Raw genomic sequence first — 26682 nt, 5'->3', positions numbered from 1 at the left:
GTTTTCCAGAGGGATAGTGGTGCTCTTAATAAGATAGGAAATGTGGGAGGAGGAGCAGGCTTAGGGAAAGGGGTAAATAATGAATTCAGTTTTAAACTAGCAGACTTGAGGTACTTGTGGGGTCTGCTAGGATCCCAGACTCTCTAACCCCAATTTCTTCCAGTCCCTATCTCCTTCCCCACATGTGACCCAGCCCCTGCTTTTCTCTACCCACTCTTCTATAGGGCCTCTCTTGTCCCTCATCCTTCTGAATCCTCCCACCCCTTTTAAAGCTAGATTTACCTGGAAACAAACATGCAAACAAACACCAAAACACTCCTTATTGGGTTCCAATTCTGAACCCACAGTGAACACCCTCCTTTCAGCTTCACAGTTGACAAACCCAGGAGTCCCCCATTCCCCTCTCCTTCCTGTTTAAAAGACATCATCCCAACTTCCCTCCTCCTTTCTTCTGCAAGACTGGGAAGTGGGTAGAGTGGGGGAAGTGAGCAGAGATGAAAGTCAGGAGGACCTCACATAGATTCTGGGTTTTGGTTTGGGCTTTTTTGTTTGAACTTCCTGCCTCTCAGTAGGGATAGAGGGGGTCAGGATTACTGGCTGCTCTTGGGAGTGTATGGTTGAACCAAATTTTGGAGATAACGGAGAAACCATTTTCCTCACATACCATGTGAGAGACAGCTGAACAGTGTTTCCCTGTTCCACAGACCATTTAGGGGCCAGTTGAGAAGGTATTCCAGTATATCTGTAAATGGCACAGTCTCAGTTCTTCGGTCTTGGATACATGAGATCTTAATGAACCTTTGAAAGACTCAAGTCTCCTCATTTTGAAGACTGTGACACTGAGGTCCAGAGAGGGCAAGGACTGACTCAAGGTCACTATTTATGTGGGGCCAGAGCCTAGAGCTCAGATCCCCAGTCTCTGCCCCCCGTTTCTTCCTGTGCCTTGAGTCTCGCTGGCGTGGGTTTCCCACCAGACACACAAAAGCCTGGATTCTTTTCTTTGTCTGAGACTGAGTCTAGACCCATCTGCGTGGAATCTCGAAACACATTACAGGAGCGGCTTAGCCTCGAGCTTAGACTCCTTTTCCGGGTCGTTGGCGCCGCCTTGTGGAGTTGTGGCAAATTCTCAACAGCTGCAGCTGCAGTCCCAGACTTAGACTAGAAATGATCCCTCAAGCCAAGTTTACACGAGCTGGACGAGAGTGGGGGTGGGTGGGATGGGGAGCCTCTGCTCACTCTGCACAAGCCTCATATTTTGCCTCCCCCACCCCCGATTTCCGTTTCCCTCCTGCTTCTCGCTCCCTTTCCTCTTTCTGTGCCGGTCCCATACAGATACATTTAACGATAGAATTGCTCCCAAAACAGCGGGCAAAGACAGAGTCTGAGTCTAGGGGCGGAGGGGAGAACAAATTCAGACTTTATTGTCAGGGAGAGGAAAAAGGGGAGGACCGTGGGTGGGGGGCCTGGGTTGCTACATTGTCAAGCAGAAAGAGTTGATGGGAAGGGGAAGACCAGTGTAGGCCAGACCCCTCCCGGGTCGGCGGCTGAAGGGTTGACGATACGGAAACCATGGAGTCGGGGGTGGGGGAGAGGTGTCACACCCCCGCCCGAGTTGTGCAGTGGAGGTGACTGGTGGGAGGGGACAGCCATGAGGTCTAGGAACTTGGATCGGGGAGGCTACAGACTCGGCGAATCCTGCGAAGGGGAGGGGCGGGGGCGAGGCTTCTATTGCTTTTTGCTCACAGTTTTGCGGAAGGCGAGGCGGGGGTGGGCTTGGACTGGACACCCCTTGCCCCCCTCGGTACCCCTTGGGCGATGGGTGCTGGTGAAAAGAATGGAACCCGGACTAGGGAGGAAGAAGGCGAGGGAAAGGTCTATGGTGGCATCTCCTTGGTCCCACCCAAGTGCCGGAGATGCCCCCCAAGTGCTGCCCCCTGCAATGGGCCCGGCTAGACCTGGGGCTAGGGCATGGTGCGGGGCGGGCACAGTGAGGTTGCAGGCGGTAAAACCAAAGTGCTTATGAGGGACCCAGGATCCCGCCTGCTCCCCTCCCCCTACGGAGGACGGGGGTGTTCACGGAAGCGCTTCAGTTTGGGGTAGGGGGCCGGAGTCCCAGAGTCCGCTTATTGCCAAGAAAATCCATTTCTGTCCCCCCCGCACCCCGACCATGGCTTGTGAACCCCGTTTTGTGCTAGGTTTGGGGGGAAGGGCTGGATGGACATGGCTTTTGGGAGGGGGGGTGTCTCCAAGGGGGATCGGGGGTGAGACGGCCCCCCCTTTTCTAGGGGAGAGGGAAAGGCAGGGGGCGGGGTTCCCTGAGATCTGGGGTGTTCCCCCCCTTCTGAAGCCCCCCTCCCCCGCTACCCCTCCCCTTTCCTGGAACCCCGTATCTCGGGGTGGGGGGGGGAAGGAGAGATCATTTAGGGAGTGCCGGGAGGAGGGGCGGGCTGGGAGCCCGGACGCCTGGGTCCCGGCTGGAGGTGGGGAGTTGAATGGGAGGGGTTCAGGGTTGAGGTCAGTACGGGGAGAAGAGGATGGGTCCGTGCGCAGTTCGGATGGGTCCGGGGGCCGGGTGAAGCAGAGGGTGAGTGATCGGCGGTCCCTGGAGAAGAGGTGCGGCTGGAGCCGGGCGCAGGGACAGCGGCGAGCCTGCTGCCGCTGCCATCACTGCAGCCACCGCCAGGGGGCTGGGGAGCAGGCCGCCCGCCAGGGACTTGGGCAGCTCCTTGGAGAAAGTCAGCGTGCCCTGAAGCGGGCGAAAGGCGGAGGAAGAGAAGTCACCCGGCGGTCCTGCAAACCCCACCTCTCCCTGGGCAAAGCCCGCGTCCCTCTCTCCTCCCCGCCCGCGCCCTCCCACTGCTGAATTCCCAGCATCCAGGCCTCACCGCCAGCTCCCCGGCGCCCCTAGACTTCTTGTGACGGCTCAGTAGTGGGTTGGGCTTCCCGGCCACGCCGTCTCGGTGCCGCCGGCTGGAGATGTGCTGCGGGGGCCAGTGGATAGGGGGCTGTGAGCTCCCGGAAAGGGGCAACAGCGAGGGAGTATAATCAAGCTCCAAGCACCGGCCCCCTCCCATCTGGCCCCCTGGGGAAAACCCTGAAGAAGGGCCTTTACTCAAGCTCCTTGCTCCTCTTCCCCACTTAGCGGGTGGAGCGTCCCAGAATTCCTGGGAAGGGCCTTAGACCCACCTGTTTCAGTTGGACCTCCGAGTTGACCTTGACATTGCAGATCTCACAGTGGAAAGTTCGGTCCTGGGCAGGAGCCTCTGGTTCCCCCGGGGTGGGAGGCCCCAGCCGAGGGTAAGCTTTGATGGGCCCGAGCCCACTTCGGGCCTCCAGAATTGTCTTGTGCTTAGTACCTGGAGCCCAGAGAGGGCAGGAGGTAAGGGGTGGAAGAAAAATTATCCAGGCCTACTGGGCCTCAAAATGCACATTCCCAGTTACAATATGAGGGGGAAGAGGGTGGGCACAGTGTGGGTTCTTTCTAAGCTCCTTGGGACCCTCCCAAACAGGTGGATCAGGAGAGAGTCATAGGTAAAGGAGTAAGGTGGAGGGAGGAGCTGAGGAAGTAAAGGGCTAAGGAACAGGAGAGACGGCTGGAGAAGGAGACAGGCAGATAGGCTGATAGGTCTTAGATGGTCTAGGGATGTTGGAAGCCAGGGGCATTAGGATGTAGAGGCAGGGGTGGCCTGAGGACAGGAGAGTCTGGGTGGGGGCAGGGGAGTCCATACCTTTGTTATGTGCCTCAAGCTGGGACAGGGAGTTCACAGCCACCTTGCACAGAGCACAGTAGAGCAGCCGCTTGGCTTTCTCCTCCTCTTCCTTGCTACCCCCAGGCAAGGAAGCCGGGGCTGGAGTCCCCCCTTCACCCTTGGTTACACCCTGACCAGTCTCCGGAATGCTGGGAGGGGATGGGGAGCCAGGCTGTTTCTCTGGGGATCCTGGGGCTGGCCCCAGTCCATTCTCCATGGAAACTGTTGTTGGGGGAGAAACATGGGGATCACCCTAGATGGCTCTTGGAGAAGACTCTTCATGTGGAAGAGACCCCCCCCATTTCCTGGAGGGCAAGGGACCAGGAGTCCCCACCCTGTTACAACATGCATGCTCTCATGCCCTGGTCCAGAGCCAGATGTGGTCCAGCTGCCGCAGGCTGGGTGTGAAACTCCAATGCTTGGCTCATTCTCCATTAGCTGGGAATGGCCAAGGGGTCCAGCCTCACCAGCCTACCTTCAGGGTGAAGCTGGCAGCCAGCCCAGCCAGGGGGAGAGGCATGCAACAAGGATATACCCCTCAGTGGCCTGCCAGCCAGTCTGGGCTTCCTGCCAGGACAGCCCCTTCCTGGAGTCTTGCCCAGCCCCCAGGAAGTACACGAAAGAGCCCTAGGAAGGGGCAGAGGCAGGGTGAGGAAAGGTCTGGAGAGATAAACACAGGCATGGCAAAAGGGAAATAGAAACATCAGAACCGGAGAGGGAAGAAACAGGGATGTAGGCTGCTCTATAATTCATGGCTTGATTAAAGATGCACAGGCCCTAGGCCTCAGTGCTGGGTTCTGGCCTCTGTACAGGGGAAACTCTAGCGCTCCCATTCTTGCTCCAGCAGCTGATCCAGTTTCCGGGTCATGGCGAGGCTGGCAGTGGGGGTGGGGAGCTTGTGGGAGGGGAACTCCTCACCCCTCCAGGTACCCATTTGCTTGTTCATCCTATGTCCTTCCCCTTATTTCTCTTACTTTTTTCTGACATTCTTCACCTCCATCCCAATCCAGACAGCACATCCACATCTCAGTCTGGACAGGACTTCATGGTTTATAAAGCACAGCAGGTATAGTTATCCTGCCTATATCCTCAGAGATACTGTAGGAATTAAATGAGGTAATATGTGTAAAGTGCTATTCAAGAAATGTTAGCTATCACCATCATCATCATCATCCTCTTCCTCTCCATCTTACAGAGATGTTAACAAACTAAGATGATCAGGCTAAGAAGCAGCCAAAGTACAATTAGAACTCAGCTCCCCATGGCCGGGGACGGTGGCTCATGCCTGTGATCCCAGCACTTTGGGAGGCTGAGGTGGGCAGATCACTTGAGGTCAGGAGTTTGAGACCAGCTTGGGCAACATGGTGAAACCCTTTCTATACTAAAAATACAAAAATTACCCGGGTGTGGTGGCAGGTGCCTGTAATCCCAGCTACTCAGGAGGCTGAGGCAGGAGAATCGCTTGAACCTGGGAGGTGGAGGTTGCAGTGAGCTGAGATTGTGCCACTGCACTCTAGCCTGGGCGACAGAGTGAGACTCTGTCTCAAAAAACAAACAAACAAAAAACAGAACTCAGTTCCCCCACCTGCCCGCCTGCCCACTCACTCTGTCTGTGCATCCCTGAGTGGGTTCTGTGTGTGTGTGTGTGTGTGTGTGTGTGTGTGTGTGTGTGTGTGTATTGAGAATGGGGTCCTGGTTTCCAAGCTGGTAGTACAGATGTTTGTTTCTCATTCTTCTTAGGGTGGGGCAGGAAGGACAGGCAAGTATAAGGATGGAGATGTTAGGTCTCTCTGGAATTGGCCATGATTGACATCTGATGTGGTAATCCCAGGATGGGGGTGGCTCATCATATCTTCCTGTCTCAATATTCCTGCTTTCCAATTTCTTGGCTGCAAGTATGACTGAGGATGGTCACCAGCCATGAGGGAAAAGGAATCTTGTAAACTTGGAAAAGACCTCAAAGATCTTAGTCTCACTCCTCTATTTCCCAGAAAAAAAAAAAAAACAAAAAACTCTGACTAGGGAGGTCAAAAGGTCTACTACTACCCAAGATCATCCAGGGAGTTTCCTGGGTTTCTTGCACTCTCTGTCTTCCCCGAGGGGAGCCCCAGTAGGGCAGGAACTCAGATATTCTGATTCCCTTCCCTGCCCCTCTCCCTAAGATGAAAAGGCATCTCTCTGGATTTGGTGGTTCTCTTTTTCTTGGGGATGTTTGCCAGGTGGCCTCACCCTAGCCCCTCTCTGAGTCACTGGGCTGTGGGGAGGACAGACAGTGGGGACTCTGTTGAGAGGAGCTGTGGTGGGGGTAAGGGTGACAGGATGGAAATTTTACATCACTGTGCTTGGCTCCAGGACTCACCTTGGGTGGGGGTGGGGGTATAGGGACTGAGGAAGAGAGAGGTGGAAGCAGAGGAGAGTTCTGGAAAAGGGGGAGAGAATAGAGAAGACAGAGATCAGTTGAAGAATATGCGGGGATTCAGACACACCTGGACGGGGTGCTACACCATCCCCATTTGTTGGGGTGCTGCCTGGGGGAGCTGGGTCTCCAGGTTCTCGGACGCCAGGCTCCCTGCCTCTGGTCTTGGCAGCCTCAATGCCTTTGACTCGTCGGGCGTGGCGATTACCTTTGTAGTGCGCCTCAGCCTGGCTCTTTAGGGATGGAGGAAGAAAATGGAATCTGAGATCACCTTTCATCTGACCGATCTCCCCACAGAGCTCCCTCAAGTCCTGGGGTGATCTCAGCAGGCTGCAGTGAATTTTTCTGTACACCAGTGAGATGTAAAGCCCCATACCAATAAGTCCTGGTTATTCCTGGGGCTCAGACTAGCTTCTCAAGCTTGAGTCCCTGGGAACCTAGGTCCCCACCTAGTTCAGACTCCACCCTACCACCACACCCAGGGCCTGGCTGTTGACTCAGACCCCCCACCTAGTCCTGGTAGAGACAGGGGGGGACCACAAACCTATGGAAGAGTTCTAAATTGGGAGAGGCCTAGCAATCCAGTCAGTCAGCATCCTCTTAGACCCCAAGGCTATGTGCCCAAGTCCTCTGCCCCTAGGATCTAGCCTTTGTTGCTTTCACCCTGAGGCTGGAAGTCCCAGGACCCCTGATGCCTGGGCTCTGTCCTGACTACTTCCCCTTGGGTCTCATTTTCCCTGAAGCCTCTGTGGACCCCCTGGAGGACCCTGGCCCCCAGCCCAGCTCTGGGGACAGAAAACAGCAGTGGAGACAGCTGTCAAAACAGAACCATTTGATGGGGGAGGGGAGGGGAGGGCAAAAAGTGGGAAGGGCTATCTGCTGTTGGCTCCCTGCCCCTCTAGTCTTCCACCATCCACCAGTGAGTGGAGCCAGGGTTGATAGACAGGATGCCTGGGGTCCAAGCTAAAGCAGAGGCCTAATGCTGGGTTAGTCCTGTCTTCCCTTCCCCACCCTGCTCCACTCCCATGTATACCCCTGCTAAGAATGTACCATCCTGGAGGCACAGGGTCACCCAGACAAGGGCAGAAATAAAAGGTGTGGATAGGCAGGAAAAGAAGATTGACAGCCCGGGGTAAAGTAGCAGTGTGCAGAGCCCAGTAGTATGGTGTGTGTGTGTGTGTGTCTCTGTACTGGGTAGAGAAACAGAACATGCTTTTATTTTCCCCTACTCAGCAGAACGAGGCTCTGCTGTTTTTCTCCAAAAGCTCTCAGGGCCTGCACCCCACAAAGTCCCCTCTAGAGCCACACACACTCCACAGAGTCCCAGTGGAGCCTCAGAGGGAGGAAATCTGGGAGGCTGGACATCTGGGTTTTGGGTTTGGGGTAGCTTCTACCCAGGGGAAAGCCCCATGGGATAAGAGTAGGGGCCAGGCCTTGTGTGTGATTTGGAGGGAGGAGAGTAGAAATGGGGTGGAGAGAGAAGGAAGCCAGAAAGTTAGAGGGAAGTGGGTGGGCCAAGGAGGAGTTTAGCAGAGGCCAAAGAGGACAGAGGCTCTGTGGGGGAGCCAATGACCTAACTCTGCCCCGTACCCAAGAACCAGTGGGCCAGAGGCCACACTCCTGCTCAGACACTGATGGCCACCTATGTTCCAAGAAGCTCTGAACCAGGGATGCCCAAGTCTCAAGGGAGGGAGAGGTCAACTTTAGAGGACTGATCTACTTCATGTCAAAATACACAGCAACTTCTTGTGTCTCTCCAGTGCCTTCCACAAGACCTTGCCCCTCCTGCGGTATCCCCATTCCCTGCTCTTTGCCTAATATCCCCTTAATCCCTGCCCCTCAACCAGAGTAAGTGTTCTCACCCAGCCTCTGCCCTCCCTCAAGTTCCCCTGCTGCCCCTGCCCCACCCACTGGGTAGATGAGCAGCTTGGCTTCTTACCTGAGAATTGAAGCGGATTTGACAGACATTACAGGAAATGACGGGCCGCTTAGTCTTGAGCAAGGGTCCCCCAAAAGTGTGGGAGAGCACAGCCTTCTGCACAGGGTCCATCTGTGGAGGCAGGTTGGGGTGAGCCGGGAACCCTAGCGCAACTCATGTCCAGCATTCCCCCAACACAGATATCTGTGTTGAACCAAGGTCCCCAGACCCCTTCTATCCCTTAATATGCCTGAGGGCTCTGAGCCTCAGTCTTCTGATTCTCTCTTAGCCCAATCTTCATAGCACTGAAAGGGACCTGATCGATAACTGGCCCAATGCTCCCATTTTACAGAACATAAAAGTGGTTTGCCCAACGTCACACCATGAGTTAATAGCAGATCTGGTATCTGAACCTGGATTCCTGCCTTGGTCCATCATACCATGAACATCCAACTCTGGCACCTTGACTTATCTCCTGCAGTGAAGCCAATCCACCAGAGGCCTCTGACATGAAGTCCCAAAGCATCCTAGATCCTAGGGCCTTCAGCTGAAGCCTCTGAGCCCTTTGGGCCTCCACTCTGGGGTAAGACTATCACCAAGCCCAGCCTCTAGTCCCAGGAGACAGATGTTCCCAGCCTCCCAACTCTGGATCCCTGGTCGCCCTAACACACACACTCTCTGGACCTCTTAAAGGCAGCAACTTCCAGAGGGAGTAAAAGAACTCAGGAGAGAGTAGGAGCGCTAGTGAATCATGGGGACTAAGTGGGGGGACCTAAGCAGCTGGGCTGGCCCAAGGCAGCCCAGGGATCTTCTGAACCTTTTCTCCCTGATCATCAGGGTTTCTAGGGCAGAGCTGTGGGGCTGGGCGGGATTAGGAACCATCCCTGTCCCCACCCTGGGTCAGCAGACGTCTTTGCAGTCTCCTGCCAAGAGTTCACATGAGTAAGGGAGAGGACGGGAGTTTCTCTGAGGCTTTCTGCTATCCGGGGATGAAAACCAGGGGCTCAGAGGCGTGAAAACTGCCTCCCTCAACAGTTCTCCTCCCTTTCGGCCTCTAGGCAGCTAGGGAGAGGAAAGCCTGGAATGCAGCTGAGACTGAAGATTGGGGGATGGCTGGGCTCTCTCATAAGAATGGGACTGAATTAGGACAAAACCTTATCTTCTGGGTGGAGGGATCAAGTGAAAAATAGTTGCTGGGGACTTGGGGTCCTTATCTCCTCAGCCGAGCCCGTCTCTGTGACAGGTCTTTAGGGTTTCCAATGAGACACTGGTGAGAGAACAAGAAGTGGGGGAAAGTAGTAAGAGTCTGGAAAGCCCTGTTCTCTGGACTCTCCTTTCCTCTCACCAGTAGTTTCACTGGCTGGGTGGGGTTAATGTCAGGAAATGGGCTTTAGTATCCCTGTGAAATAGATGGTGGCCTCATCCACTCTCCATTTGGGTAGTGCTGAAGGCAGGGACCAGGACTGGGTTCAGACAACTGGTCTGACTGACGAGTGTCAATCTCTTGGCCTACTCTTGGTTGGAAAGAAGCCTCTCTGAGGGCTCACTTTTTTTTTTACCTCAGCTTCCCAGAAGCCCCAGTCACATCCAAGGAAAAGCCAAACAGGAGAACGGGTGTGTCTGTGTGTGTTAGGCAGGCTGTGATCAATCTGTGCATGGGTGGAGTGTGAATAAGTGTCATGTACTGTGCGTACATCATTTATATATCAACATTTCTGCGTCGGGGGCTTTGGTGGCACCATGAATGGTCAGGTGGTGTAATCTTCAGCTGTGTGTTTATCTGTGTAAATGTATGATGTGTTTGGCAGAAAGAAAGACAGACCAAGTTGGAGACAGTCTTTAATCAGAAAGGGGAGACAGACTGCTGCTCTCAGTTCCCAGTCTCCAGGCCTTAATCCTTCCTATTTAGAGACCCCCAACTCTGTTCCAGAGTTCTCCTCAGCCCTGGGCTTCCTCACATGCTGGGTGGGGAATGGGAATTCAAACAGAAACTCAAGTTGGGCCAGGAAACCCAAGTCGGATGAAAACAGTAGGGAGAGAGGAGTGGGATGGAAGGGGGGAACAGAGTCTCCTAGTTCTGTCTATGCTCTGCCCCATCATGCCAGCCTGCTCTCCAGAGGGGCTGAGGACACAGTACCCGGAGGATGACTTGTGGACTGGCCATCCCAACATCCATACCATGAGAATGGTTCCTGCCCTACCTGGGTCCTTCCTCCAGGGTGAGAACCTTAGCTCTTGCACAACCCCCTCCCCTGGTTTAAGTCCATAAACACCAACTAGGAGTGGGAGTGGGGAGTGGGGAAGAGGGCAGCAGTGGAGTCAGGTGGGTGCTTCCCACCCTCCTCCAGGAACTAAGGAGACACCAGGATGAAGGTGAGGACTCCTGGGCCCAATCCCTGTGCAGGTGGAATGTGAGCCACTGAAGTGCTGCTCCAGGCCAAGGTCAGGAGGCCCCGGTGACCTAGATGAGGGCTCCCTGGGGAGGGGTGAAGGCCAGCACCTCCCAGAGCCCATCTCACTCCAGAGCCTCTTCCCTGGGATGCTGGCTTGGACACGGCCTCGAAAGGTCCATAAAATAGTCCCCTCCTACCTGCCCTCCAACAGTAGACATGAAGGGGAACCGCTCCCTGAAGCTGGGGCAAAATGAATCAGGAAGGGCAAGGGAGAGGGAAGGCAGAAACCAGATCAGGAACAGGAGGGGTGCTATGATTATATTTCCTTCCATTGCCCTTTATCTGATGGAACTGCTGCCCCTTGTGTGAGCATCCCACTTCCCCACCCACCAAAATTAAGACGAAAAGGGAAAGGTGGTGGAATCTCAGGGATGGGAAGACCTGAGGAAGGACTGAGATAGGAAAGAGAGGGAGCTAGGGGGTATCGAGAGAGCAGGTGCAAGCTGGTGGGGGAGGGATGCTGGGAAGGGGCTGGGGTTGGAGAGGAGGGATCTGATCAGTGTGGTCATTGGAGGGCAGGTGTAGGACCTGACAGGAAGTCTGAAGATTTGGGGGACTCCAAGAATGTGGGAAGCAGAGGTCAGGGTATCCAGTGTGGTGGCAGTAGTCTGGGGGCATGAGCTGGGATCCCGAGATTGGTTAGGGCCGCGCCGATGTGGGGGATGGGCCGGACAACCCGAGGACTAGGCAGAGGGAGAGGTAGCCAGCCCCGCAGGGGCGGGCGGGGACGGGGTGGGGGTGCGCTGCGGCAGCCGCGGGAGTCAGGGAGAGAGGAGGGGCCGGGTGGCTTACCCTGCGAGACCCTGGGGGCCGCGGCTCCATGGCCCGGGGTGGCGGACCCGGGCTGGGGGGCCGAGCCTGGCCGGGCCGGGCAGGCCAGGGACGCGGCGCTCGTTGCCCGGGCGGCTCAGGGCTGTGCGGCCCGGCCGGCGGGGAGAAGGGGAGGCGGCGCTGGCCCGGGCCGGAGCCCGCCCCGGAGGCGGGGCCGAGGACGGGGGCGGGGACAGGGACAGGGAGCTGAAGAGGAATGAAAGGGGGCTAGGGCGGAAAGAGGGAGATGTCCATTATCCAGACACTCCTAGGAAAGAGCTTGTTCTGAAGAGAAGGAGCCACTTGGCCCCGCGGCAGGGGCATTGACCAGATGACCTCGTTGCCTCCACTGGGGCTCCTTCTTGGGTCCAGGGTCCCCACCAACTCAGACATTTCTCCTTTCTTTCACCCCTTTTGCCCCACCTTCCCTAGATCCTCTGCTGACAGTCTGTCTTCAGAGTCCCCAGACGACCCTTCCCCAGCTTCCTCTGCAAACGGCGGCCCCTATGCTGCTACCTTTTTACAAGTCACTTCCCTCCCTAGGGATGGGAAACTGAGCCCGGGTACCCAGGTGTCAGGCACTGCTCTCTCAGAGACTCCTCCAAATTATGGAGCTGAGGGCACCCAGGGCAAAAGCGACCTCAGACTGGGGATGTCGTTCCTAACTTCTTCCCACCTCCTACCCGCGCCCGCCACCTGCTGGAGAACCAGGCTCCCTGACAGCCCACGCTTCGTGCACCTGCTGCCCTCTGGCGGTTCAGTGGGGGCAGCACTGGGGGACCAGAGGCTGTAGGGCCCAGCAGCCCACTCCCCCAGACACCTCGTTCTGTCTAGACAGGTCCTGGGATTCCCAGTCTTTCATCTCTAGGTCTCATCTTCTCCCATTCCACCTAAGGCAGAGACATTAGTGAAGCAGGGGACTGGATCTAGAGAGAGGGTGGCTTTGGGAAACAGTGAGGGACGTCCAAGGGCAGAGGGAAGCAGTGGAGTGAGTGGGAGGAGAATGAGGGGAGACAGTAATTCTAGAAGAGGTCTAAGGAGTAGGAACTGCCCAAGTAGGAGAGAGCACTGGAGGTGCCAGTCCACTGGGAAAGAGAGACTCTGTCATGAATAATAATATCACCACCACCATCTAATGTTGATTGAGCCCTTGCAATGTGCCAGCTTCTGTACTGAGCTCTTTGCATGGATTATCTAACTTAATCTTCACAACCACTATTTGAAGTAAGTACTATTATTATCTTCATTTTATAGAGGAGGGAAATGAGGTTTAGAGAGGTTAAATAATTTGCCCAAGGTCATAAGCTAGTAAGTGACTGAACTGGGATTTGAATTTAAACCTGGGCAGTCTGACTCCAAAGCCACGTACTTAACTGCTGCACAGTACTTCCAAAGGCCTGTCTGCAGCTTTTCTGCAGTCCTCATTCCCCTGCAGAATTTGACAGTATTGATGCAGCCTGCCACACTCTCTCCCTTGGCTTTTCCAACTCTACAGGAACGTATTTCCCTCCCCACCCCCTCCAGTGGCTTTTCCATTCCTTTTGCTGAAGCCTCTTCCTGTTCCCACTGCCTAATTCTGCACGTTCCCGAAGGCTAAGGCCTTGACCACCCTATGTTTCTCTCTTACTCCTTTCTTAAATAAAAACAATAGCAATAGCATAATAATCATAGCAGCTAACACTGATGGAGCACTTAGTTTGTGCTAGGCATTATGATTATGTAATATGATCTCACAACCTTGTGAGTTGGTGTTAATACTATTCCATTCTCAGCCTGGGCAACATGGCGAAACTCCGTCTCTACTAAAAATACAAAAATTGGCCGGGCGCAGTGGCTCATGCTTGTAATCCCAGCACTTTGGGTGGCTGAGTCGGGCGGATCACAAGGTCAAGAGATTGAGACCATCCTGGCCAACATGGTGAAGCCCTGTCTCTACTAAAAATACAAAAATTAGCTGGGCGTGGTGGTGTGCACCTGTAGCCACAGCTACTCTGGAGGCTGAGGCAGGAGAATTACTTGAACCCAGGAGGCTGAGGTTGCAGTGAGCGGAGATTGGGCCACTGCACTCCAGCCTGGGGGACAGAGTAAGACTCTGTCTCAAAAAAAAAAAAAAAAAAAAGAAAAAAAAAAAGAAAAAAAGAAAAAAAAAAAGAAAAAAAGAAAAAAAAACCTATCCCATTCTACAGTCGGTAAAACTGAGGTTCAGAATGGTTAAATAACTTGCCTAAGATCACACAGCCAGTACTTTGGAACATCAGTTTAAATCCTGACAATCAGATGCAGGATGCAGTTCAACACCCTGCTGAACTCTTCAAGCTTATCCATGCTCATCGCTTTAAATACCTCTGCTAGAGGCAGTGGAGCCATGAACTCTGCAGGAGTCGAAACCCTGGATTATCCAATCAACTAAGTAGCTTTGTGACCTTGGACAATTCACTTAACCTCTCTGCGTCTGTGTTTCCTCATCTATACAATGGGGACAATGATGGGGTTGCTAAGATCTGAGGTCAAGTGTAAGTCAGGTGTTTAGATGGGGGGAGGTTTTCTCCCCATCTTATGACCTAGTCACATCCAATCTTGCACTTTCTCAAATGCTCCTTTCTAGCCCTTGTTCATGCTACTTACTTCAGTCTGGAATGTTCTCTAAGACTACTTTAAAAATCTTGCCAATAATTCTTCAAAGCCCAAATTATATGTCACCCGCTCCAGGTTAAATCCCTTTTTCCTCTGCTCTCTGTTTTTCTGCCTAACTCTGGTTGGTCCCTTAGGCCCCACCACATCCAGGAAGGTCTTTCTTGATACTTGGGCTTCCATGCAAGCAAAATGCCTCTGACACAGCTCTTCTCACACTGTACAGGGTAGCTGTTAACTTGTTATCCTTCCTACCAAACTATGAGCTCCCCAAGTGTGGTAACTGAGTCCTGTGTCCCTGACACCAGGCACAGTACCCAGCACATAGTAGGTGCTCAAAAAAAATTTTTTTTTTGGTAAATTGAATTTTTTTTTTTTTTGAGATGGAGTTTCACTCTGTTGCCCAGGCTGGAGTGCAGTGGCGCAATCTCGGCTCACTGCAACCTCTGCCTCCCAGGTTCATGCCATTCTCCTGCCTCAGCCTCCGGAGTAGCTGGGATTACAGGCACCCGCCACCACGCCCGGCTAGTTTTTTGTTGTTTTTTTTTTTAGTAGAGACGGGGTTTCACCGTGTTAGCCAGGATGGTCTCAATCTCCTGACCTTGTGATCCGCCTGCCTCGGCCTCCCAAAGTGCTGGGATTACAAGCGTGAGCCACCACGCCTGGCCCAGTCTGAAAACTTAAAAGTGCAATGCAAATGTGTGTCTGGGTCCTTCGTTTGGGGGGAGCAGCTGTGGTATAACGATAAGTATGTTTAGAGTCAGATGCAATGGGTTCAAATCATACCTTAGGCACATACTGTGTCAACTTATATAAATTACTAAACCCTTCTGAGCCTTAGTTTTTGCTTTCTTATTTGTTAAATGGAATAATGATGTCTACCTTGTTGGGTTGTTGTGAAGGTGAAATGAGATTGCAGATAGAAACATCTGCTACAGTGCCTGGTGTGTAGTCAATGCTCAATACATGTTTATGGCTAAATATGGTTTGATGTGGATTATTTAAGTTGAATAAGGCTGACTTTCCCCAAACCTTTAGCTCTAGCCCACCTTCCAGGCTTCAGATTCTAACTATCTGTAGGACATTTTGGGCTCAATGTCCTACTGGTATGCCAAATCACCATATCCCTTTTTTTTTTTTAATATTTATTATTATTTTTTAAAACAAAACAAATAGGCCAGGCACGGTGACTCAAGCCTGTAATCCCAGCACTTGGGAGGCTGAGGCAGGTGGATCACAAGGTCAGGAGTTCCAGACCAGCCTGGCCAAGATGGTGAAACCCCATCTCTACTAAAAATACAAAAATTAGCTGGGCATGGTGGTACGTGCCTATAATCCCAGCTACTGGGGAGGGTGAGGCAGGAGAATGGCTTGAACCCAGGAGGCAGAGGTTGCAGTGAGTCAAGATCATCATGCCACTGCAATCCAGCCTGAGAGATTGAGCAAGACTACATCTCAAAAACAAAACAAAACAAAACAAAACAAAACAAAACAAATAAAGCTTTAGCACCACGTGCTAAAGCATCATCCTCACTGGAGACCAGCTTCCTCTTCCAACCCTCTGCCTCTGTCAGTGGTGACTTCTATCCAGTCACAAAGGCCTGAATGCTGGAGTCATCCTTGACTCATGCCTTCTCTTCTCCCCCACCCCCAAACACCAGTTGGTCACCTGTCAATATTTCCTTGAAATTACCTCCCCCATTCTCCCTTTCTCTCCACTCATACTGCCACTGCCACCAGCCCAGTCTGGCTTTTGAGGCTTCCCTTGGGCCTGCATTGCTAGGACAGCCTCCTAACTGTCACCTTCCTCCTGCCTCTGTTCCCTTTCATCCAGTTGCCCCACTCACCTTCCTCAAACACTGCTCTTACCAAGTCACTCTCCTGCTCAAGAATAGACAGTGGCGGCTGGGCGTGGTGGCTCATGCCTGTAATCCCAGCACTTTGGGAGGCTGAGGCAGGCGGATCACCTGAGGTCAGGAGTTTGAGACCAACCTGGCCAACATGGTGAAACCCCATCTCTACTAAAAATACAAAAATTAGCCTGGTGTGGTGGCACACGCCTGTAATCCCAGCTACTTGGGAGGCCAAGGCAGGAGAATTGGTGAACTGGGGAGGTGGAGGCTGCAGTGACCCAAGATCATGCCACTGCACACCAGACTGGGCAACAGAGTGAGACTCCGTCTCATAAAAACAAACAAACAAACACACGAATAGACAGCACCTCCTTATTTCATATTGTATTAAATCTAGACCACCTTGCCAGTCCTCCAAGCCCTATCCCACTGATGCTACCCACCCAGCCGTGGACTGCAGAGAGGTGAAACTTACAAACAGGCATGCTTATCTTCCTGCTCATTCCCTCTTTCTGGATTCAGCACCTACACCCCTCCTACCTCCCTACTGTTACTACCACCAATTTAAGTCTCATTACTTCTCTAGATGGTAGGGCGATTCACTGTAGGACTAAATGAGATAATTCATATAAAACACTTAGCACAGTGTCTGGCCCGTAGCAAGACCTCAGCAAATATTAGCTATTATTATTGTTGTTAACACTGTACCAGATGGCCCACAATACTCAAAATTAACTAGAATTAAGGAAGATGGGGTCATAAGAGGAGATAAGGAATTAGAAACAGAAGAAGAGGGCAGAGGTGGGTCTGAGAGAGAAAGGTCGGGTCACAAGAGGATGGAGAAGGCAGGCAGGCTGCTACTTACGGTGCTGTAGTTGCTGAAGAGGCCAAGGGTAGGGGCTGGCTCGAGTGGGAACGGCAGGATCTGCTTGAGGTCCAGTGGGGGCTGCATGATCGGGGGCTGCCGTAGCAGAGGCAGGGGCCCTGCCCGGCTCAGGCTGCCTGAAGGGCGGAGAAAACATTCTGTGGGGTAGGAAGATTAAAGCTTGGGAACCCCACCCAAGCCTGCCAGTCCCACTCCCTAGCCAGGGCCCCCACACTCAGAAGTGTCACCCTCAGTGCACATAGTGTACACACTTCCCCTGCTGGCTCCAGAGCAATGGAGCACAGTGCCCTGTGGGCCTGGGGGAGGGTGTAGACCGGTCCTTCCCTTCTGGGTGGTTTTCACTTCCCCCTTTTCCAGCCTCCCTCCCCCAAACTCTTTAGGCACATTACAGACCCAGTAAGAGCTCATACCTTTTCTGCAGGCTGCCTGCTGAACCAGCAGGACTCCCAGCCTCAAGCCCCTGGCCACCCTCTTCTTCTGGTTTTGCTTTCCCCCAGGGGATCCTAAAGCTTGGTATCGCCCCAGGAAGAAGAGAGTCAAGTGGGTGATTCATCCTACTGACCAGAGGGGGATATTGAGACTTAGATTTGGAGGGGGGCTGCTGAATCTCTCAGATGCCCTAGAATTAGATTTTGCTCTAACTAGAATTCTTAATTAACTATTGACATCTGTGGGGGTAGGTAGTGGGTTGGGTGGCTTTTGCTCTGGGAGGTGAACTACCCAAGCCATTCTCAGAGCCCCTTCTCCCAACCTTCCTCAGTCTTCCCCCATGCCCTTTTGTCTCACCAGGAATGCTCAGCTACAGGTCCAGTTCTGCAGGAGGAACCTCGACCTGGCCTCTGGGCGGGGAATGCCTGGGTCTGACCCCAAGGGGAAATGAAAGTCCAGGCCAGCCATTCAACTACCCTTCTCTGAAACCTTCTCCTCCTCCTCTCAGAGTCACGGGAGGAACTCCACCAGACTCCAAACGGGCAGCCCAAAGGTCCTCAGAGCCCTTCTGGGCTTCCACTGGCCCAGCTCCCTTCTGCGACCCTGCTGTGCACCAGCTGGGGAGTTCTGGCCGCCCTTCACTGCTCCAGTAACCCCCTGACAGCAACAGGGGTTCCCAGGAACAAAGGCAAACCGAGGAGGCTGCGTGCTTGGCCCGTCCTCCCTTGACTTTACTAGAGCAGAAGGTCTCCAGGATCCCTTCCTGTTCCCTCCAGAGACCACCCCCTTTCATACCTTTAGTTTCTGGTGCCTGCTGCCCCCAGGCAGTGGCCTGGCCCTGGCCCCCCAGGGGCCTGGGCCTGACAGCGTCCCCTTCCCTTGGTTCTGCCCTCTGCCCCCTCCCTTGCCAGCCCCCTCCCCCTCAGCCCAGTCAGTAGAATCAGCCAATCAGAATCCTGGAAAAGTGGGGCAGAGGGGAGGGCAGGGGAGCAGGGATTAGGGGAATCTGAGGCGACAGGGAGGGGGTGGGGAGGGCTCAGGCACAGCTGGGGGCTGGGAGCTGGTCCAGAAAGGTCTGGAGGGGTCTGTCTCTTTCACCCCATGCCAGGATGGGTGGTCAGGGTGACTGAGACAGAGCAGGGGGTCAAGGCTACTGGGAGTTTGGGCTTCAGAATTCTCAGGGCTAAAGGAGAGGGTAAGATCCTTGGCTTTGACCCTTAAGTAGCTGGGGGTCTGTATGCTTTGTGTCTATTCCCTCCTCTGTCACCTTCAAGGTTGGGATGGGGTAGAGAGGACACACACACACACACACACACACACACACACACACACACACAGAGACGGACAGATGAAAGTGAGTGAGAGGATGGGAGAGTGGTAGCAGCAGGAATAGGTGACTGAGGAATTGGACAGTGACACTGAGAGAGAAAAGGATAGAGAACAATGGAGAGATGTCAGAGAGCGAAATCAGACATACAAACAGAGAGACACTGCCGAAAAGCTGGACACAGAACTAGAGACTAGGGCAGACAGACTGAGAGACAGAGAACAGAGACAGCGAGAAAGATAAAAGAGAAGAGAGAGGGACAGATAGACGGATGGGGCAGCTTGACCACCTCCCCTTCCTGGTCTGTCCCCTCATGGCATCTCCCCTCTGTGCCCCACCCTCCCTTACTGCCTGTTACCCAAGGCCAGGGCAGCCTTAATGAGCCCCAGGCGGCATCAGGAATGGTGAGAGAAACCTGAGTGCTCCCAGAGTCCCCTGCACCCAGCATCCACCCCCAGCAGCTGGTTTTGGGCTGGCACTTGCCCTGCCCCAGAGCACCAGAGGCTGAAGCTTGGCTTGACCCTTTCCCTGGTTCTAGATTTCTCTAGGCTCCCACTCCTCAAAGCCATCTTAAGAGGAGACAGCAGAGTTCCAGAAAAAGCCACAGAAAAAAATTTGAGGCTACTATGTGCCAGGTAATGAATTCCAAGTATTATTACATTTAACCTCTGAAGTAGCTCAATGAAGTAGCCATGATTCAATGAAGTAGCTGATAATATTTTTCTCCTTGACTTATGAGGAAATGGAGACTCAGAGAAGTTAACAAACTTGGCTGATGTCACACAGCCTGTTAATATCAGAGCTGAGATATAGATCAAGATCTGTTGGACTCTACAGCAAATTCTTTCTCTGCTACCTTACTCCCAAAGGGCTTGAATTTAACTGAAGCAGAGATCTGAGCACAGGCTTCCATCTTGTTCAAGGAGAGGAAGGGGAGAGCAGGTTCCATGCACTTCCTCAGGTTGGAGTCCTCATTTTTCCTCCAGAGGAGGGATAGAGGAAAACGGGTAGCAGCCACTCAGTTATCTATGGCTAGCAACTCATCTTTTCCACAGACATGAGCCCTGGGTGAGCGGGGGAGGGGAGGGGAGTGGGAGAGAGGGGTCAAATGAGGGTACAGTGAGGGAAGGAAGCAGGGCGGGCAACTGGAGACAAACTATCTACTTCCCAGATTCCTGGGTCCACTCCATTCTGAGGTGGCGAGAGAGGCAGATGGCAGCTTTTGGGCCAGGTGGGCAGAAACAGGACTCTCGGTTTCAGGTAGCCCAGGCCTCAGGCCTCTCCCTCTCTTTTTCTGAGGCTAACAATAGTTGCCGCTTTTTGAGGCTTTACTATAGGCCAGGCACTTTACATACACAATCTCCCAGTAGGTGGTCCACCACTCACTAGCTGGGTGAGCAGCTAGGTTCTCTGACTCTCAGTCTCATTTCTCATCTGTCAAATGAAAACAACACTACTTGCCTCACCAAGTTGTTGAGAGGATTGAACAAATCCATGTAAAATGCTGGCATGTCACAGTGAGAACTCAATAAATATTTGCCGAATAAATGAATCTCATCTTATAGACGATGACAATTGGCTCAGAAGGAGAGTTATTTGGCCAAGGTCACACAGTTAGTGAGTGACGTGAACCTGTCTGTCTGGTTCCAGAGACAGGGCTTTCAAGCACTACACTTTTCTGGGTAGATCTGGAAAGGGAGGAGGGGAAAAGGCAGGAATATAGGAATGGCTGGGGAGGCAGGAACTGAGTAGGAAATGTAGGGCTTTTGACTTCTAGCTAGGTAAAATCTCCAGGCAGGTTTGGCAGAAGAGGTGGAGAGCAAATTGAAGTGTGTGTAAGTGTGTGTGTGTGTGTGTGTGTGTGTGTGTGTGTGTGTGTGTGTGTGTGTGTTGTGTGTGTGTGGCACCCATGTCAGGCAAGGCAGGGAGGAGCTGAGGCCTGGCTGGGGCAGGCCACTCTTGAGGGAAGCTCATTAGAGTAATTACCTCCAGCAGATAGAGCCCCACCCAGCTTCATCGAGAATTGCTAAATGCTTTATTAAAGAAAGCTCCCAACATGATTTAGAGGGGGTGAATTCCAGACCCTTGGATGGATGTCCATCTGTCCATTTTCACATCCTACTTAGCCCTGGGCACTTTGATCCTGCTCAAGTTGCGCTGTCAGCACTAACCCTCAACCAGGCCACATCTGGCTTCCTCTATTGGTCTTTTCCTTTCCCTCTTCCCTAGAAATTCGGGCCTGGTCTGGAGCCCCAGCCCTTTGGCTATTTTAGGTGGAGCCTCATGCCTCAAGCCCTGTTGTTAAAGAATGCTTAGGGAGTGGCTGCATCTGAGTAGGAATAGGAGCCAGGAAAGGTGTTAGTATAGGGCTGTGGGTTAGTGTTGGTTGGAAGACTGGGCCAGAATGGGATTAAGATCAGAGAGAGATATTGGGGTTAAGGTTGCAAGTAGTTAGGGCCCAAGGTGGTAAAAAGCACAGGGCCAGTACTGGGTTAAAATGGGAATTAGACTTGGGCCAAAGGAGAAATTCAGATCTCTTCTCTAATTAATCTCTTTTTTCCTTCAGGCCCTTTGGCCTTTTCTCCCTCCCCAGAAGTGCCTAAAATTGAGGGTGGGGGTGGGAGGAAAGCTTTGAATCCCTGGGTCTTTTTTACCAAGTTCCATGTATATGTCCCCTTCTGCCTCAATTCCCCCATCTTGGCAGGAGGCAGGCTGAGGACTGGAAAGGCTTTGAAGTCAAAGATGAAAGAGACAAGGGGGATGATTATGAACAACTACTCAAAACACCATGCCTAATAACCCCAGGGTGGATGTGGGCGGGGACTGGGCCTAGAGGGAGGAGTTGACTGGGAAGGGGAGAGCAGGGAGGCCCCTGGGAAATCTTTCCCCACTTGATTGGAAAGGGCCTCCTTCAATGTGCCACTACCCTTACTGCACCAGGGACTCAGTTGGAAAGGATGGTATAGAAAGGCTTAGAACAGGGAACCTGAGCCTAGAACTGCCATCTTAAACCTGGGTCCCAGACTCTAGATCTTGAGCAGGCTGGCTGGGTGTCACATGCTAGGCAGGGAGGGTTTAGGGTCCCTCCACGGCTACCATGCACATGGATTCAGAGGACCTAAGTGTTCAGAACCGAAACCTTTGTAGGGTCCCTGGGGGTCCCTGGGGGTGGGGCCGGAGCCCTGGCTGGCAGCTTCCTCCCTCTCTCCTTCCTTCCTCATAGAGGGCTAAAGTATGTGGGCTTTGCCAGACTTCCCGCACTCTGTGGGCTTGGCATAAGGAGGGAATTAATTACAGTGTCCTCCAGGGGGATGGGAGGGTACCACTTGTGGCTGTGGTCCAGTTTCAGAAAATGTGGACCCAGGAATTATTCCTGTGGCTGGGGTCTTGGTCAGGCTCCAGCAAGCAGGTCCATGATGTCCTTTTCAGGGCCTGCTGACCAGGGAAAGCACGGCTTATGCCAGCCTATTCTGGGCAAGCATGATGCTGCCTCTCGAGCTGTGCCCAGGGTGGAGCCAGGGTGCAGAGATCACACAGGTTGGAGGAATGTGGATCCTGTGCTCTGGGGGACTGAGTGCAATGTGTGCTGGTGGGGGTCACTCTAGCATCAGGGTAGTATTCATAGAAGGGTGGGTAATACCTTCCCCTGCTGGAGAGGCTCTTGAGAAGGAGGCAGGCAACCAGCCATTCATGCCTTCGTTCAGTCATCCATTCAATAGATAGGTGGAGTGCCAGGTGGAGGGGGTGAGACATACAGCAGAGAGAGACTGAGGACACACAGGAGGAGGAGAGAAAAAGAGATGGAGGAAGGGCAGAAGGACAATAGGCAGTCAACAGGGATAGGCGGTGAAGTGAAAGAAGGTAAGAAAGGAAGACAAATAGCAGAGGGACTCAGGAGAGGGATGAGTGCAGGAGCCAGTCAAGCCCTCCAGGTACCAGCATGGAGCCAGGTGTCCTCAGTTGGGGGCAGGGAGATCACAGGTGTCTAGGCCTGGTTGGGGGGCTCCCATCATAAACAGATCCCAGAAACCAGCCTAGCCAGGGTGGAGGGCAGAGGTCAGAGCAGGCCTGTGGACTATTGTGGAGGCAGGGTGGAGGGCAGGGGCATGCAGCCGGCGCTGATGCAGAGTCCAGAGCACAGCTAGGCCCTTTCCTCCCCCACCCCTGGGGCTCCCTTCCTGATGTAGGTCATGAGGATGGGGTGGCTGTGGCTGACGGGCTGTCAGAGCCCAGCAGGAGTTCCCATCCCCCATCCTTACCCTCTCCATTGCCCCTCCCTCTCCTGGTGCCCCCGGCCCAAGGCAGGGGTGGAGGGAGAAGAAGGAAGTGAGGAAAGAGGGACTTAGGCAGCTACAGCAGGGAGAGAGAGGGGCAGGTCTTGGCGTGTTGGGGCAGGATGGCTGTGGAGACAGGCTCTGAGCCGCAGGAGCCCTGGATGGACAGTTTCCCACCCCCTATTTTCCCCACCCCCTCTTCTCCCAAGCCCCTCTTCTCCCAAGCCCCTCTTCTCCCCAGCCCCTCTGCTCCCCAGCCCTCTTATCTCCGGCCCTCAGGTTCCCACCTCCCACCACACTCACCTCGAAGCTACACCCACCATCTTCTCCTTCCACCCCCCACTTCCTCCTTTCCCCCTTATCCTGGGCCCAGAAGGATGTCGGAGTATCTAAGCTAAGGGTGGGGGAAGACGCTGGGGCGGGAGACGGGTCAGAACCTTTCCCCCAACTCCACCAGGCCAGGACCAGCCCCCTCCCCCAGCCTCTCGTAGACTGGTATATAATATTCATGAGCCTCATGAATACGCAATGTTCTAATTATGGGGCGGGGGTCTCACTCCGCTCTGCCTCCCGCTTTACCACTCCCTAAATTACCCGGAGCAGCGGCAGCCTGGGAAAGAGGGGAAGAGGGGAAGAGGGGACCCCAGATGTGGAGCCAGATGAAGGGGGAGGGGGAACTGGTCGCTGACGGGCGGCCGCAGTCACCGCGGTGCCGGGAGATGGTGGAGGGGGGCGGTGGGTGACCCACAGAGAGGAACCCAGGAGCCGGGAGCCTGGAGTCGCAGAGACCACTCACCGAGGATCATGCTGGGGACCCAGGCGCCCGGGGTTCCGCGTCGCTCTGTCCCGGGGGCCGTTCTGGCCGGGCTGGGGGTACGGGGGGAGGAGCCGGGGAGGAGCAGAGGCCGGCCGAGGCGGAGCGGGGGCGGGGCCCTCAGCAGGTGAAGACGGGAGGAGGGGACCCGGGCACTCAGGGCTCCGCGAGGGGGCGTCCTGGCCCCTCCCGCTTCCTCCCGCCCTTCTTCTTGCTGCCTGCTGGCCTCCTGGGTTTACGGTGTCACTGCGGCCAGGGCTGGGGGAACAGGACGTCTAGAAGACGGTGTGAGGTGATGGACGAAGCTGGAAACTAGGATGCCTGGGTTCCCGGGAAGGGCTGAGTCTGAGGGCGGGAAGTCTGGTTCTGGGCTGATATAGGGTGGGCAGGGGATTGGGGGGGGAGGGGAGGTGCCTAAGTACTCTGGGAGGCGATGGGCCTTAGGTTGGGTAGGATACCTAGGTTCCCTCCAGAGTGATGGACTGAGCAGGGGGCAGGGGAAGTGCAGCAGAAATTGTATGGGTCCTAGTTTGTTGTTCTGGCTTTGGAGCAGGATGCCTGGGGGCTGGGCCTCTGAGGTGAAATGGGATGTTGAAGATGGATCCCAGGTTGAGTTCTGGCTGGGGTCTGAATGCCTGGGTCCTTAGGGAAGGTCTCAGCGAGGAGATTGCAATCAATGGACCTGAGGAGATGGAAATAGAAGCTTGTAACAGAGATCATTAGGGCAACTGGAAGATGACAGAAAATTCAGAACTGAGGCACCTTGTAGAGATGACCTGGATTAGGGTGGGGTGGCGTCAGGGAGCATCTATCCAGGGCCTAAATCCGCGGCATTCCCCACTAAGGTGAGCTTCGATCGAGGAGGACTGGTGGGGGGGCATTTCGTGAGGTGGAGGGGAAGATGGAGGGTAAGACAAAATGTATGAGCAGGGGAGAATGTCAGGAGGGAGAGGAAGTACAGGCCACTTGGAGGTATTCTTTTCTTTTTTTTTCTTTTTTCTTCTTTTTTGAGACCCAAGTCTTGCTCTGTCGCCAGGCTGGAGTGCAGTGGCACGATCTCAGCTCACTGCAACCTCTGCCTCCCGGGTTCAAGCATTCTCCTGCCTCAGCCTCCCGAGTAGCTGGGATTACAGGTGCCCGCCACCACGCCTGGCTAATTTTTGTAGTTTTAGTAGAGACAGGATTTCACTATGTTGGCCAGGCTGGTCTCAAACGCCTGACCTCAGGTGATCCGCCTGCCTTGCCCTCTCAAAGTGCTGGGATTACTGGCGTAAGCCACTGCACGCAGCCCACTCAGAGGTATTCTTAAGGCACCCCAGTACAAGGTAGGAGTCTGGGAGAATGCAGATGTCTGGGGGAGATGGAGGCTGGACCTGTCTGTACTCGTCTCAAGAGGGAGGGTGGCAGCCAGATTTCCCAGAATGCCACACAGCCAGCTTCAGGCCAACCCCAATCAGAAGAAAAGTGGGTGGGAACTGGAACGTTTGAGGTTTAGGGAGGTAGAAGCTGAGGGGAAGAAGTCGGTGAAAGGGTGGTGGGACTGAAGTTTTGGAATGGTTTAGGAAGGGGAAAGAGACTGACATTCCTGGGTTCTGGAGGGAAATTGGGACTGGATGGTCAATTAAGGTGCAGGAAGTTTGAGTTTCTGTTTCTGGGTCCCAGCAATCTCTTGCCCTCACCCCAGTAATCTGGTTTGAAGAAAAGACCTGTTTCTGTACCTGCCAAGACACTCCAGCTCAAGGGAGAGAATGCTGGGAGTGCCAATGCCTTAGTCTCATTCTGATTCAGCGGGGCAGAGATCTCAGGGGATTGGCCTTGCTGCCCAAGTCTGGCCTTGGGAGAGGATATGGGGTTTCTGGGTCCATCAGAGGAGGTCCTCCTGCTCTGGGTCTGACCTACCACCATGCTGGTCAACTCCAGTATGAAAAACCCTTGCTTCTCCTTAGACCCTGCACCTCCTTTCCTCTTCCCATTCTTTCTCCTCCTGGGTGGACTCAGAGACTAAGCAAGAGCCATCATCAGGCATGGTCGATTGGTTTTAGAGACCCCTTTGCACTCAGCTGTTGTCCACCCTGCCACACTGCCCCAGGGACTCTGGGTTAGGAAGATCTCAGAAGAGGGGTTGCTTAAGCTTACCAAGGGGAAGCAGCTGGCTAGAGGACGGGGTGACCTTGCAGGCAGCTGGGGTGGGGGGAAGGTGTGTGGGGTGAATTCATTATTGATGAGCCCTGCACCCCGGGCTACTAATGAGCCCAGGCCGGCTGCTCTAATTGATGTCAAGAAACTTGAGACCCCCAGATCAGCTTCCCGCCTGCCACCTGCCTCTCCTGAGCCCCCTCCCCCTCCCTGCACCCCCAGCTGCTCTGTTCACTTCCTAAGGCCTCCTTTCCTTCTCCTTTTCATCTCCACCAACACACACAAGGATAGGGCTCAGGCCTTCTAGCCCCCCTACACTTAAATTCGTCTGGATTATTCAAGTCTCAAGGTGGGAGCCACACTTCCTTCGAAGGGTTGGGAGATTTGGGAGAAGAAACTTAGACCAGGAGTCTGAGAATTAGAGCTCAGGGAAAGAGAGGCTCATACTAGATTACATCTGTGGCATTTCTGAGCTCCAGGAATTTCTTCCTTATATTGTGCATCCATGGGTAAGAACTTGTCACTCTCTCAAAAGTACAGGCCCTACACAGTGACACACCCATGACACCAGCCCAATTTTCACAGCCCACTTCCCTTCCTTATTTCCTCCTCACAACAGTGGAAGACATTTTAGGTCTGGCCCCTGGAGTTTGGCTGCTTCTACCCCCACCTCTCCCCCAAGAAGGGGATTCCTCTTAATGTATCAGGTATGGGATTTCCTCCCTCTAGAATTTCTGGTGCCTTGTTATGCCACGGCTGCCATTCTTAGAAATGCTAGGGGGTTCTTTGTCTCATCCTGTCTCTTCTACCTCATCAGCCCCTTTTCATTTGTGGGTTCTGTGAAGACATTCCTGACTCAGAGCATTCTAAGAAGTCACAGACCGGAGTGTGGTCCAGGGTTGGTCTCCCAGGTGGGATATTTTTAGGTGATGCAGGCCCTGCTAGGCAGAAGCCTGAGTTAATGAGAATAGTCCTGGTGATGGGGG

General features: G+C 53.8%; 1 protein-coding gene and 1 long non-coding RNA gene across 7 annotated transcripts in view; one reads left to right on the top strand and one right to left on the bottom strand.

The window, feature by feature from the left end:
- Positions 1 to 1393: 1393 nt before the first annotated feature.
- On the bottom strand, positions 1394 to 23649 carry ZNF385A (zinc finger protein 385A). Of its 6 annotated transcripts, XM_019037857.4 has the most exons (9): positions 17941 to 18051; positions 17127 to 17225; positions 16696 to 16832; positions 8105 to 8215; positions 6236 to 6398; positions 3729 to 3971; positions 3187 to 3356; positions 2886 to 2981; positions 1394 to 2746 (listed from the first exon to the last, which is right to left on the bottom strand). In XM_019037857.4, the coding sequence occupies exons 3-9, from the start codon at positions 16780 to 16782 to the stop codon at positions 2516 to 2518; spliced, it is 1101 nt and encodes a 366-aa protein (XP_018893402.2). In that variant the 5' UTR covers positions 16783 to 16832; positions 17127 to 17225; positions 17941 to 18051; the 3' UTR covers positions 1394 to 2515. The 6 variants fall into 6 exon arrangements, with proteins under 6 accessions (XP_018893402.2, XP_030856652.1, XP_030856653.1 ...); XM_031000792.3 differs by lacking the exons at positions 17127 to 17225; positions 17941 to 18051 and adding an exon at positions 23543 to 23649; XM_031000793.3 differs by lacking the exon at positions 17127 to 17225.
- A 127-nt stretch (positions 23650 to 23776) lies between these two features.
- The window catches only part of LOC134756559 (uncharacterized), a 45462-nt gene continuing 42556 nt past the window's right edge, over positions 23777 to 26682 (top strand). Inside the window, exon 1 of the long non-coding RNA XR_010129327.1 lies at positions 23777 to 23852. This is a non-coding gene — a long non-coding RNA (uncharacterized lncRNA). The remainder of the gene's footprint in view (positions 23853 to 26682) is intronic.

The sequence above is a fragment of the Gorilla gorilla genome, chromosome 10 (genome assembly GCF_029281585.2).
Source record: "Gorilla gorilla gorilla isolate KB3781 chromosome 10, NHGRI_mGorGor1-v2.1_pri, whole genome shotgun sequence".
Taxonomy (NCBI): domain Eukaryota; kingdom Metazoa; phylum Chordata; class Mammalia; order Primates; family Hominidae; genus Gorilla; species Gorilla gorilla.
The sequence above is the reverse complement of the archived record's forward strand: the minus strand, read 5'-3'. Positions and strand labels throughout refer to the sequence as shown.

Coding starts and splice junctions, on each gene's coding strand:
- ZNF385A (XM_031000792.3), bottom strand. Junction 3,972..6,235: donor TGGTGTAGCACCCCGTCCAG/GTGTGTCTGAAT, acceptor CCCCAACAACAG/TTTCCATGGAGAATGGACTG. Junction 2,982..3,186: donor CGGAGGTCCAACTGAAACAG/GTGGGTCTAAGG, acceptor TGGCCCCCGCAG/CACATCTCCAGCCGGCGGCA.